The sequence below is a fragment of the Leuciscus leuciscus genome, assembly GCF_965113295.1.
Source record: "Leuciscus leuciscus genome assembly, chromosome: 14".
NCBI classification, from domain to species: Eukaryota; Metazoa; Chordata; class Actinopteri; order Cypriniformes; family Leuciscidae; genus Leuciscus; species Leuciscus leuciscus.
This window is the reverse complement of record NC_138738.1, coordinates 11,810,245-11,824,631: the sequence shown is the minus strand read 5'-3', so window position 1 is coordinate 11,824,631 and position 14,387 is coordinate 11,810,245. Positions and strand designations below refer to the sequence as shown.

General features: G+C 37.9%; 2 protein-coding genes across 7 annotated transcripts in view; both read right to left on the bottom strand.

Moving 5' to 3' along the window:
- dip2bb (disco-interacting protein 2 homolog Bb) overlaps nt 1–1,092 on the bottom strand; it is a 36,114-nt gene extending 35,022 nt beyond the window's left edge. For 2 of the 4 annotated variants that reach the window (XM_082189687.1, XM_082189686.1), the window contains exon 1: nt 794–1,091. In XM_082189687.1, coding sequence (XP_082045813.1) covers nt 794–878 — 85 coding nt within the window. In that variant the 5' untranslated portion in view covers nt 879–1,091. Of the gene's footprint in view, nt 1–793 lie in introns of all 4 variants that reach the window. The other 2 variants (XM_082189685.1, XM_082189688.1) reach the window with 2 other exon arrangements.
- Nucleotides 1,093–3,203: 2,111 nt separating this feature from the next.
- Nucleotides 3,204–13,882, bottom strand: atf7b (activating transcription factor 7b). 3 transcript variants are annotated; one of them, XM_082189692.1, is made up of 12 exons: nt 13,727–13,882; nt 12,255–12,330; nt 11,700–11,796; nt 9,119–9,249; nt 8,853–9,011; nt 8,602–8,756; nt 7,772–7,865; nt 6,839–6,958; nt 6,559–6,654; nt 6,152–6,340; nt 5,446–5,548; nt 3,204–5,361 (listed from the first exon to the last, which is right to left on the bottom strand). In XM_082189692.1, the coding sequence occupies exons 2-12, from the start codon at nt 12,300–12,302 to the stop codon at nt 5,174–5,176; spliced, it is 1,380 nt and encodes a 459-aa protein (XP_082045818.1). In that variant the 5' UTR covers nt 12,303–12,330; nt 13,727–13,882; the 3' UTR covers nt 3,204–5,173. The 3 variants fall into 3 exon arrangements, with proteins under 3 accessions (XP_082045818.1, XP_082045819.1, XP_082045820.1); XM_082189693.1 differs by lacking the exon at nt 13,727–13,882 and adding an exon at nt 12,479–12,879 and having other exon boundaries at nt 12,255–12,331; XM_082189694.1 differs by lacking the exon at nt 6,559–6,654 and having other exon boundaries at nt 13,727–13,881.
- Nucleotides 13,883–14,387: the final 505 nt, after the last annotated feature.

Here is a 14,387-nt window from a genome sequence, read left to right as displayed (position 1 = left end):
CTTAACTAAATAATTGAATACCATGAAATAAGAATTACATTGTTAGTAAGTGTTTAAATAGCTTGCCATACCTACCTGACCTCTCATTGTATCTTATAGCCTATGCGTGTTGATTGTTTATGGAGGAAAAATGAGTTTCGGTCTATTAATAGCACTGTCAGTGTGTCAAGCAGGAGCCTACACTCATTAATAAAGCATCGACCATTAAAATATACGTTAGTTTACCCAATATAGATTGACCATCATGAGAATACCTATTAGCCTATATTGTAATACTGAAGCTATTGTTTTAAAACTATTATAGCCTACATGTAAATATTATTTCCAATGACAGTAAAGATCAACTATAGGCTACAACTGACACTGAATGCTACTAACGTTAGTTGATGAAGTCTGTAAATATGAGGACACATGCAGAATAACCATGGCCTGTAGGCTAAATAATCACATAAATACATCCAGCGCTTCACAGACTCTGTGTTTTTGTTTTGCACAACAAAACAGTAGGCTAAATAAGGAAACATATTAGACCAATGTCAGTACATTTAGAGAGCAAAACGAAACTGAACAGACGTTTAAAATGCAGATAAACGCGACGTTGAACCAGTGAGATGCAGAAAAAGAGGTCAGTATGTTTCCGCGAGCGGCGGCGACATTGAAGCATCATCAGCTCGGAACCTGTGTGTGGATGCTGTTATTGAGGATGCACGACTGAGCCTGTCAAATCAACACACATCTATCCAAACGCACGCATTCAAACAAGAGAGGAAAGCCCTTGTTGTTAAAGGCTTACCCTCCGACAGCTCCAGGTCCAGCTCAGCGAGCTGCTCCCGGACCTCTTGGGGGAGAGCGGACACATCCACACCGCGCTCCGCCATTATGGCCACAAACCGGGGGAAAGAACGATGCAGAAAGGTTTACCGACAACAAAAATGCCCGTGTCCTCCTCACAGTGAATAACAAATGGTATTAGAGAGCAGACCGAGCTCCATCATCTCCGCCATGCCGAGAGAGAAATCCCAACCGATGGGAAGAGTCACATGACCAGGGCTCGGGATGAGGAGTCTGAGCCTGTGGTCAGAAGCCGTGGCGATTTTGCTCCCTCTGCTGTGGCGAGAGAGAATCTTTATCCAATGCAATCTCTTGAACACCTATGGTTAAATAAATGGTTTCCACTAAAATGAAAATTCTGTAGTTATTTACTCACTTGTGTCTTTCTAAATCCGTAGGTTGTAATTTCTTTTGTGACAAAAGGAGACATTTTGAAGAAGCTTCACGCAGACCTTTTCCTTGCAAGGCTAGTTCATTGCAGCCAACCAAGACTATCAAAAAAGAGTTTATATAGATTATAAACGACATAAGGTTGAATAAATAATAGCATAATTTGATTTCTGGGTTAACTATTCCTTTACCCTGTTTTTTTTTACTTGTTTAAAGGGATAATTATGGGTGATGGCACCCAGTCACCATGATTTTGCCAAGACAGACATGTTCCTGGATCAACATATTTTCTTGATCCTGGAATAACATTCCTGTCCCAAAATGTAGTCCTTGCCCTATCCCTACCCCTAAACCTACCCATAACTTTTCCCTAAAATCAGAGGGAAATGATAGGCGAATAACACTGATGTTGAAGCATCTCACCCTAGTTCTAATCCTAAACTTGACATAAACTGTAAACTTGTCCCTCAAATCTGATTGGTTGATTGGAAAGTTGTTCTAGGATCAACAAAGATGTTGATCCAGGAACATGTGGTACTTGGTGAAATCACGGGTCACCGTGATTTTGCCAAGAAAGACATGTTCCTGGATCAACATATTTTGCTGATCCTGGAATAACATTCCTGTCCCAAAATTTAGTCCTAACCCTATCCCTACCCCTAAACCTAACCATAACCTTTCCCTAAAATCAGAGGGAAATGATAGGTGAAAAACACTGACGTTGAAGCCTAAATGTTGAAGCACCCTGGTTCTAAGCCTAAACTTGACATAAACTGTAAACTTGTCCCTCAAATCTGATTGGTTGATTGGAAAGTTGTTCCAGGATCAACAAAGATGTCAATCCAGGAACATGTGGTACTTAGTGAAATCACGTTCACCGATGGGACCCATATATATTTTCAATGGTAAATGGGTGCCGACAACTGTCTGGTTACTGACATTCTTTAAAATATCTTCTTTTGTGTTCAACATTTTTGGGTGAACTATCCCTTTGACATACACTGTAAGATAAATCAGTGAAATGTATGGTAAAAACTTCAAATTTACGCTAAAAAATAACATTTCTTTAACTGGTATAATGTTAATATACTAAAATCTGGTTTGTACCTTTGTAACATTGACAACCACCATAAAAAACACTATTGGTAAAGAATCAAAGTCTTTTCCACAAGCAGAGTCATGGTGCGTGGTGTTGTACACAAATAAATAAATAAATAAACATCATGGAACACACAACACTAAAATAATGCAATAACAATAATTTAACAGAAGATGTGAAATAAAACCCTAATGTACATAACTGATAACCAAAAAAAAAACCAAAAAAAAACTAAGAAACTGAATTGTTTAAACAAAAAAGTGTCACAGGGAAATCTGCGAATGTCATTTTTTCTCTTTTTCCTCTGTGAATTATAAGACTTGTTCTAATGTTCTGCAAATGACTTGTTCTTAGATCCAAAACCTGTACATTTAACAGTATTTTACTGTAGAAGTGCATGACAAGTCTCATTAGAGCTATTACAGATTTCTTTACTCACCCTTAACCAATTAACATTATTTTTACAATATCATTTTCACATTCTTTTAATATTAAAGTTACAGTTAACGTTTGTATACAGTTTTCTGGAAAAATAATCCAAATAACCAACCAGTGTCCTCTAATTTTATAGTTTAAAGTAGATTTTGACTATAGAGATAAGGGTGGAGTTAGGATTAAGTTGATGGACAAAATGTTAATTCAGAAACATGTGCTACCTGTGTAAATATCATCTTAAACATGATTTAGACGTTCCAAATTAAAGGCATTACACAAGGTTTATAATATATTGCTCACACTCATAAACACAATGCATATCCATCTCATCCAAGCTATTCCATATACACAGAGAAGTCCCACCACATCACTTCTATATACACAGAGGAATATAACACCTTCAAAACAAAATGACAAAAAGCAGCATCTCATTAAATGTACAAGAGGCTAGAGTTCCATCAATGTTTAATTTTAACATATCTTAAGGACCGTTTCAGTTAGTCAATATCATACAGTAAGCAATGTTTGTATGCTGACACTCATTTCATATTTACAGCTCTAGTTTAGGGCTTCACTGACACGTCACACAATTTGGGATCAGTGAGTTATACACACAGTGGAAAGCAGTACGTTCTACATCCAAATATGATAAATCCAGATGCAAAAAAACGTCAGTGACAGAAACTGATATGGCTGGTTGGGTCATTTAAATAAAACCTAAATAGTCTACATACCATCTAATAAAAATATTTCCTCCAAAATGTCCAAAAATGTCCTCCACATCAGAAAAATAATAATAATCACGCTTCAGTAAATCGTAATTATCAATTAAAAAGTCATAATTATGACATTAAAAGTAATATTTATGAGACAAAAAGTCAGTTATGACTCCATTTTAATATATTTACAACCTAGTATGGTTTAACTTAGAACTATGAATTTTAAGCAATAATTTGAATTTATCTCATAATTATGACTTCAAATCTCATCATTTCTACTTTTATCAAAGTTCTATCTTCTACCTTTATCAAAGTTCTATCTTCAACTTTTACCAAATCATAATTTATAAAAAATTTTCTTATGTGGCAGAAATGAGTTTCCATAAAAAAACTGATATTCAAATTTGAATTAATAAAAAAAAACTGCAATGGTTTTGATAACAAGCCCAGCTTAGTCTAATGCAGATTCTCCTACTGATAACGTGATCAGGAGTGAACTGTTTAATGGAATACAACTTAGGTTACGTGTTAGTTATGCGCTCCAGATGAAATTCATTCAGGATTGCCAAGTGCGAGTCTTTCAGGCCCCCAAAAAAAGAAATGTTTAATTTCTATAACAGCTTCTAAGACTCAATTTTGCTTTTCAACCATTTTGAAACAAGGCCTCACATTCATAGCTGGGTTAGTTAACTACTGTACATTCACAAAATGCAAGCACGAGTCATTACGTGTGAGTTTTTGTGTGCATGTTCCCTAATAAGAGACCAGATGCACTTAAACTTTAGGGTCTAACCTCTAATACAAAAGGATTTATGTATTTTGGTTAAAGATACCTATAATTCAGCAGAGCATATCATAATCATACTGATCTAAAACATGTCCACATGGTTAAGCTACCCGTCACATCCATATATCCATTATATATATATATATATATATATATATATATATATATATATATATATATAGAGCAAAATGCAGACAAACTGATAACGATATTCAAATATAAAAATATATTTTCTCTCCATTCTTAAGCTTTTGCGAGTCCATTCTGCGGCGCCAGGTTACACTAATGTGAGACACGATCTTCACCAAAACAGCCACAGAAGCACAGACCTGAGAGAAATTACTGTACATACGATAATAAAATTAGAACAGAGAGGAAGAGAGAGAAAGGGAAACTGGGAGAAATGGTGAGAGTGAGTATGTGTGAGAAAGCGTCACAAAGAGAGACTGAGAAAGAAGGCGTTAAACTTATCTGCATAGTGTAGAAATCATCTTTCTAATGTGGCCAGAATCATGCAACGAATCATTATATTAGAAAAACCATTGAATAAAATGCAAAATAATTAGAAATATCTGCAAACGAGACAAATATCAATTGAATGCATTAGTGAGAAGATCTATACAAGTTTAGGTAAAGGTGTATTTTTTTTAGAGATGACAGAAGATAATTCATTTCCACTGCAGTGCTTCCTAGTCTGTGCAGTCTGACAGGGGCGTTCTATGATGTCGCCACTGTAGCCCGGAGAGTGTCTGTGAGCGGGGTGTGGTCAGAACGTGGAAACATTGGTTCCCATTTGTCACATGAGAGGATTTACAAACACACCGTGACTGAGAGTTTTGAGGGGAAACGGGGATTCGCTCCTTTGAAAGACTCAAAGTATATTTAGTTCCTATTGGCTGAACGACGTGCTCATCATCTGGATGTGGGCTGTGATTGGGAGGAAGCATCTCCAGACGTGCTACTCCACTGACCCGAGCCCATTCCCGCTAAAACAGCAACAGCCTCCGCCGCACGCACGCTCAGACCGTTAACAGACACCGGAGCCGGGACCGACACGGGCATCACCAACGCCGACACCGAACCCTCATCTACTCCTGCAGCTAAAGAGAGAGAAATGAAGGAAGGATGAATGTTAGGCATGAAGGATTTATGACATATAAAGGAAATATGTGGGTGTATCTTACCGAGATATGCTTTTTTCTGCATGGCCGTTACAGGGCAGTCCTTATGGGCCAACAGCAGCTCCTTCAGCCGTATCACCTCAGTCCTCAACAGGGACACTTCACCCTGTCAAGCACATGTACACAACAGCAACATAGACTCAACCAATGGCATGATCAAAAATGGAACTATACCGTTCAGAAATTGTAGTTCTTAGTAATAAAGAAACCATAAACATAGATTTATGTTTTTTTTATGCTCAAGTCTGCATTTAAATTTTTTTTTAAATACAGCGATGTTGTGAAATATTATATTATTAAAAGTTTTATTTTAATTTATTTTAAAATGTAATGTTTTCCTGTGACAGCAAAGCTGAATCTTTAACATAATTCCAGTGTCACATGATCCTTCAGAAATCATTCTAATATGCTGATTTGCTGCTCAAGAAACATTTCTCACCATTATAACAGATGGAAATGGTTGTGCTGCTTAATATCTTTGTGGAAACCGTGCTACATTTTTTTTCCCAGGATTCTTTGATCAATAAAGAGTTGAAAAGAACTGCATTATTTGAAATATGATGTGTTTTTTTTAACCGTACAAAAGTCTTAATTGTCACTTTTGATCAATGTAATGTGTCCTTTCTAGATTTGTCAACCATAGAGTACATTTCAACAACATAAAATCATCTTATTTCCTGAATCTTTTCACTCTGTCTGTATGACTCACGGTGAGCGTGACGTTAGAAGTAGCTAACTCCTCGGCGCGCTTCTCCAGGGCACTAACCCACACTTTCCGTTTTTGCCGGCAACGGGAAGCGGCTGCTCTGTTCCGTTCAAGAAAACGGCGCCTGCGCTCATCCGGTTCAATATCTGCACCCCGTCGTCTACGGCCACCTTTTGGGGGAGCAGGGGATACCTACAAGATATTGCTTGGGCTGTCAGATACAGTGAGAACTTAAGCATATGTCAGCATTTACACAGTGTATACTGACATAATGCTTCAGTTGAGCTTATTTACTGATATATCCCATTTAAACCCATTAATTGAACTATTTTCAAACGTCACAAACTACTCAAAAAGAACAGGCAAATACTAGCATATATGTAACACAGGCATGAGGTGTCTGTGAGCACCTGTGGTTGAGCAGGTGATGGTGTCTCAGTGTGATCTGTTTTTTGTATTGGTGCTGGTCCACTAGGACTCTGCTGAGATAGTGCTGCTTTTAGCCTCTAGATGGAGACAAATCCCATACACAAACACAAGGAAACACCACAGCGTGTAAATTAACGCTCAAAACCTGTGTGTTACATTTGTGTAGTAAGTTAATCGTTATATAATAAGCCCGTTGTAAAGCATTTATCCCTATGTAAAGTCTACATGTGCTAGAGTGGGTGTACGCGTGCTCATTCTCACCGTCTTGGCATCAGAGTGTGTACTGTATCCAGACGGAGAGGAGGAGCCACTGCTGCTCCCACCAATAGGAGGGCCTGGAATCCCTGGGATATTGGGCACTGTGTTTGATGATCTGGCAAGCTATATATATATATACACACACACACACACACACACACACACACACACACATAGCAACACAAGTTTAACATACTATAATCACAAAAGCATAAACACAAACACAAAAAAGATGTGTACTTGTTTTGAGGCTCATACTGCTGAAAATAAAATCACTATTATTTTGATTTAGGAGCAATATACTGTATGTCTGTGGAAAGTTTTCACAAGTAGAGATGTAATATATATTTTCATAATTGACTAGTCAGTGGTAAAAAAAAAGTGTGTTACTCTGTATTACTAAAAAGATTTAGGGTAATGTTCACCGGGGCTGTTCACATCAGATGTATTCTTGCATTCAAAAACAGCTGGACAGGGTGCAGCAGAATGCATAACTATTTTTAACTTGATATGCTGATGGTGCAAGAAAACCTGCTAAATAAATAGCGCAGAGTGCAAGAACACACATTCCCCCAAAAGGGTAACATCTATTCCACAAATATTTAGGCTAAATAACTACAACTTTATTGAAAAAAGAAGACAAAATATCTAAAATTTTTATTTTATATTTTTTTTATATTTCACACAAAACAGAGAACTACAGGTTATGTAAAAAAAACAGCAGGTAATTTGAAGTATTTGAATGCAACTGTCTTGAAGTAGTTGTCTTTAAATGTATTGAAGCATTAGCTACAAATTATTAAAGCTAATATTAAACTATAAAAAAAATTAAAACCAAAAAATTTAATTAAAAAAAATATTGAAATAAAATGCATAATAACTAGCTGATTTGTTAAATGATGGATTAATAATCATACGTATGTGAGACCTCCATACCGATATGACTGAAGTCTGCCCTGGACTGGGAAGCAGAGGAACAGTCTGACCATTTGGAAGCTGCATCAGCATAGGAAAAGAACCAGACGGCGAGCTAAAAAAGAGAGTTATAGAGGAACTATTTTAGGACATTTTTCCTCACACAGGGTGAGGAATCAGAGGTGTGAACAACACTGAAATGACTCATCCAAATTAAAAAAGTTTCAACTCAAAGAAGTGAGTCTGCTCCACTGCTGAGGATCAACACATCCTATCAAAAACTCAGGCTAGCTATTTATTTGAGTGGATGAACTACCAAAATAATCGTTCATAATCATGCATTTTGGGTATCAAGTAATCTGTTGATTATTTTGACGATTAATCGGATAGTTTTTTTGTGTTCATAAAAATAGACCTAAGTGAACAATAACCATTGTTGAACAACCAACAATAACTGTCAATAGATTAAAATATTGAATCACGATTAATCGCACCCTCGGAAGAAACTCGTAACCTGCACACATGTAAGTAATTAAAGGCGTCGCGCTTCACCCTGAGGCCCGCAGTGCATATTTTTATTAAACTGAATCGCAGCCTTTGTGATTTCACAATAGTCCTATGCTATATTATGATTCTTAAATGGTTTTAATATATTGTGCAGCCTTTGAAAACTGTCTAATAATGAGATCCATGGATTCTCATCCATGGAACACTTCTGGTATTTTGCCAGTTAATCGACACGGGCAAATTGCAATCAATATTTTTTTTTTAAATTAAGTACTCGAATTTAAAAGAGGAATCGTGACAATCCTAAACAAAACCTTTTTGACATGAGGTCAACTAGTGTGTACCTGAGTCTGTTTGACGGAGGGGTCCTGGTGATAACAGAGGTGGGAGAGGGTTGAGTTGGGATCATGGAGTCGAATACCTGGTGAAGTGGGAGCGAGCCTGGGCGCATTATGGTTGGTGTAGGGGTGGAACTTGCTGCAGTTCGTGGAGGAACATCCTGTAAAAGTGAGTTACATGACAATATTATATTCTGCACTACAACAACAAAAAACCTGCACTGTAAATACTGTAATCTGCCTCGTCTCAAATTCACCATGGCTTTCCTCAAGGCAATAGGCTCCTTTGCCATGGCAACTGCATCTTTGCTGTTTGTCATGCTGGAGGTGGAGTCAGGGCTGTCCGGAGGGGAGGAGTCAATTTCAAGAGGACCTTCCCTCTCTTTAACCTCTGTAGGCGTCTGTAGAGCTTGAAGCTTTGAGGGCAAGATTCAAGATGTCAAGTTCATGCTAACAATTGTCAAACAAAGCATACAAGTTGATAACCTTTGATACTTCACACTTTCCTTATTTGAAATCTTACCGTGCTCTTAATTCTCCTCTCCTCCTCCTCGTGTGCTTTGCGAAGATCTTGCTCGAAGGAGCCAGCCAGCTCACTAAACAGACCCACCTCCTCACAATTCTTAAGAAACCGGGTGGGAGTGGGTGTCTGATCTGCGCGCACACACACACGCACAGTCTTTAAAATTTATATTAACATCTAAATCACAACCAGACGGCACGCTTTATTGTGTGATACTGCTTAATTACTACTATTTTGACATCAAAATCAAGTGTACAATTATGATATTTATAAAACATATACACAGCTTAACAAGCAAATAATGATTCATAGGAAAATCAAACACCTAAAGGCCCGTTTCACACCCAGAGCGATTACCATAATGATAAAGTTTTAATAATCATTGTAATTCTGTTTCAGGGAGCAGGGAAGTCCATAATTATAAAGGCCCATTCAAACCAAGAATGATAACTATTACAATAACCACAGTAGTATCCACACTAGTGGATCCTTCGGATGAGACGTTGGTCCTGACTCTCTGTGGTTATTAAAAATCCCGGTATCCTGGCCAAATTTGCCCATTGGCCTCTGTCCATCATCATGGCCTCCTAATCATCCCCTTTGTGGATGAAGGAGTTGATTGGCTTCATATCCTCTCCACCAATAAGCTGGTGTGTGGCGGGCGCTCTGTTTTTGGATATAGCATAAAAAAGGCTGGATTGAAAGTCAGAGATGCCCATAAATTCTAAAAATATGCATACAAAAATGTATGCGCTCAATTGAGGCGAATCGCTTTTTATCAGATAAGAAGACAAGCATATAAACTACAATGGAAACACATTTACAGAATAAATCCCTCAATGCACAAAAAAAAAAAAAAAATGGCGTGCTTGTCTCAAAACAAAATGTGATTGGATAACTGGACTAAACAGCAGACCAAATTCATTACAGAGCATCTCAAATGTTGTTTGAGTCATTCTGAAATTCCTGAGCCAATGTCCGTAATCAAAAGTATTTGGTATAATGACCTCCCAGAACTGTCTTGCACGACTGCGTTCCCAAGGCATCTGAACGCAAGAGGACATGACAGTACTCACTGCATTTCGTCTGCACGCTCTGCGTCAAGTCATGTATGAAAAAAGCCACAGGGGCTTTCCCGATTACAGCAACTTCCATCTTATTAAAGATATTTTGTACGAGTTTCCAAGGTACTGAAGATTTTGTTCTCTTAGAAATGGTGCTTTATTTACAAAGGTTTTATGTGGTGTTCCAATCAAGTTACATTCGCAACTTTGGATGGAAACATCGTTTTTATCATTCATCGGCTGGAAAAAAATAAAACGGTCTGAGAGCAATTCCAGCGATATTGTTCTTCTCTGTCATTATCGTTACAGTTGTAATATGGTCATCCCTATTCGCATAGAATTCTTTATTGATTTTGGTGAAAGCGGGCCTTAACGATAACGACACAAAAGGAGGATACCATTGGAATCACTTTCAGAATGTTTTTTTTCCAACTGATTAATGATTAAAAACATTGACAGCCAATCAGAATCCACCCGAATTTAAAGAACTTAAACGTTTGCAGCAGCAGAGGACATAACTGCAGGCTTACGATAAACACAATTTTATTGTGTGTTGGTGTGGACACTAAAATAGTTATCATTCTGGATGTGAACAGGCCTTAATGCAACTTACTCTGAACTACGGGTTAAACAACCTCAGATTTTTTGAAGTCGACGTCAACTAATCACCGAAGATGTAATTAATTAAAACAAGAGATGGGAATGCTTTGCAACATGCCACAATTTGCAACAGCTAAAGTTTGTTAACAATCTTAATGTTGGCTTGAGTAACCCGAACCTCGAGCCGAGACTCAAACTCGGGTTGCCTTGTGCACAGCTGCAGCGTGTCAGAAAATGTTTCAGTTATTTTGTCTATGGGTCGTAATATTTCTTAACTAATAGTAAAGCTGTGGGGTTTAGTCCAAAAGCAGATGGTTAGTTTGTGCACTCCTGAATGTTTCTGTGTGCGCGAGATCTGCACGTGATGTGCGAGCTTCTGTCTGTATGTTTATGCGTGCGTGTTACAATGTAGCAGCACATTAGTTTAGAACAGCGATTAACTTCCCTGTACAATAAACTGTTTAAAAGGTGCATTCACCTGATCAATATTGAGTATCCAGATAGTACTATAAACAAACATAACTAGTGGAGCGCTCTCGTAGTATGCATTTATTTGTCATTTTAACTGATGGATATGGAAAGTTAAAGTGGTTTTCAAAGATATCTTATCCTCTATAGGACTAGTATTACAGCCAGTGTAAATCTATGGGATTTTTTTGGAGTTTTGATTGTAATTTAAACTTAAATCTTAACTCCGATCAGTTAGAAAAGATATAGCACACTAAGTCAGAACAGTCTGAAGGTCTTCTGGAAGGCAGCCGTGTTGTTAGTTTCAAAATCACATGATCAGCGACTAGTTAACGTCATGGCAGAGCATTAAATTTGACACGTCGACTAGTCAGTGCAACCCCTACTATGAACACAACGCAGACTGAGCCAACAGAATGACAGAAATGCATCTATGTGGGGACACAAACCTGCTATAATAACTGTATCTGTTCTGGCTTGTCCGAACTTCAGCGTCATCTCATGCTTATGTTTGTGCACTGCCAAATGGTCCTCATTGGTGAACCTCTGACGTGAGAAAAGCATTGACAGAGACACATGCATTAACCCACAGTAAAGTTTTCAGTCATTTTGGGTCTCATTCAGGGTCCTAATTTAAATCAGATGGAAGCTAGAGACAGAGAAGCAATGGATGATATCAGGCCATCTGTTGTTTTCATGACGGCTTATGTTATCCAGTTATGCAGTGCTATGGGAGCCTCTTACAGATGCCCAGTGGAAGCAGGGATTAAAACAGCTGGAGTGATTTCAGAATAAAAGTTTTGGCCAACAATCTGCTTCTATCACCAAGATTAAGGGGCATAAAAGAAATTAAGGGGAATGATTCTTAAACATTCCTATTTGGGCTCCCAAATCTTGAACACCTGGACTAAAGGATCAGGACTGTAAATATTCCTTACACAGTAGGACAGGAACACCATGAAAGGAGAATTTGAGAATAATAATTAAAAGAAAATAGCTCTTACCTGTCCACAGCCTGGGGCAGTGCAGACAAAAGGTCGATCGTCTCCCATTTTAGATCAACTACTTCCTGTGTTACTTCTAAAGACCATCCAAAAAGAACAGATGTGATTTATCTTATGAGATCCAGACTTTTTAAAAGACTCATTTCTATTCATTTCAGCTCAATTTGAACAATCATCTGAACATAAAACCCCTATTTAAAATATGAATTCCTCCTAAACTTTCCATTTGAAATGTTGTACAGTCTCTTGACAGATGACAGGAATCCATACTTCATTGCTGCACAGAGGCCTGCTGGGTTCAACTGATTGCATAATGTGCATGACGATTACATGATAAGACGCTTTCATTTGACTACTGTCTGAGATCATCCCCGTTTAAAGAACATTTCCGCTAAATTAAACCAGCTTCAACCCAATAGCTTTATCACACATTTCGCTAGCTAGCATGCGTTTCCTCTCTAAGCATTTCCAGAAAGATATCCACGATAAAATTAACCGCCACTAGTATGTAACAAAGCCATAACAACCATGTTAACCACACGATAACATTTCGGAGGGTTTGTCGCAACTCCTAACGCGCCGTGTTTCGTTTAAATGGTTCTTAGCGGTGTCCAATTTGTGAACGAATCGTTCTTTTGAGTCGGATCTTTTCAATGCACAAAACCAGACCGAACGATTCGTCCACAAATCGGACTGAATCAGTGAGCCGATGAGTGAACTGACACTAAGAGCAGTTGGAGTTAACTGAAATGTAAATTACTTTATATAACTGAATAGCAGAAATGTTACAATTAAAATGTACTGTAAATATGTTCATGACTTCACTGCATGACAACTTAAAAAAAGAAGAAAAAAATAATATATATATACTGCAGTGGACAATTATATGTAAGGTTCTAAATGGCTTTTTAAACAACAACTGAAACGAGACAAATTACATTACAATACAACTGTTATTAATTATTAATAAGATTGACAAAATCAGTGACTGCGAGATGACGCAAGTACGTGATTGAATCACTGGTCATTATCAGTGGATTGAATACAGAATAGCTGAATTCGTGTTTAATCGGTTCTTTAAAACGAACTGTTCAAAAGAACCGATTCTCGAAAACGAGTCGGACTTCCCATCACTAAAGCTAACTGGCTAATGCTAACCACACATGAGCCAACATGCTGTAACACCCTATTTACACCGCAAGCGATCGACGCGAAGGGACAAAACAAGAACACTCCCATTATATTAAACGAATCTACAATGCGAGCGCGCTCGGATTTCGTTGATTCTAATGGGAGTGTTCTAATTGTGTCGCGTCTCGTGCAGTGTGTACACACGGTGCTCATGACACCTCCACCATTCGCGAGACCAGCGTCGTTACACTTGAAATCACTAATTTTAATGCATCAGGTAATCCGAATGTGTTGCGTGTCACCTGTTCCTCAGCCAAGGATTTCAGTGTTTACAAACTTACCCTGCTCCTCCCTCTCTCGCTCGTTCCCTCTCTCTCCGCGTTCCCACCTTTGGAACTCCTTCATCCAGCTTGCTCACAATATGTAAAATCTCGCGATATGTTGAGGTAATACTGAAACCAGATTAAAGTCGTTACGTAACAGATTTGAAGCAGTGATGAAAAATCCATTGCTCTAGTTTACGCATGTCTGTGCTGCACACCGTACACGTCGAATGACGCAATAAAAGCAGACATTACAGATAGAATAATAGCTCGTAAAGCTTTAACCATTACTTGTTGATTTATCTTTAAATAATTAAAAATCCCCCAAAATTGCAATCAAACGTTCGCTCACATTCTAAACAGAATCCAATACAATGCCGTCAATTTATGCACTGTGATTTATTACTACAAAATGGCCCAGTGGAAACACAACAAAGGTCATGTGTGCTGTACATGATTTCCAATTCCATTCAGTTACCACAATTTGGAACAAATGAAATAAAATCCTACTGATGCTACAAGAGTTTCTTCCCTTTAGTTATGTTGGACATTAGCTACTTTATCTTTATCAGAACAATACTTGCATTTAATTAAAATTTAAAACACTGCAGCAGGACAGATACAGAAAAATCACAGGGTTTTACCATACAAACAATTTTAAATTACTCTAAAAATACTT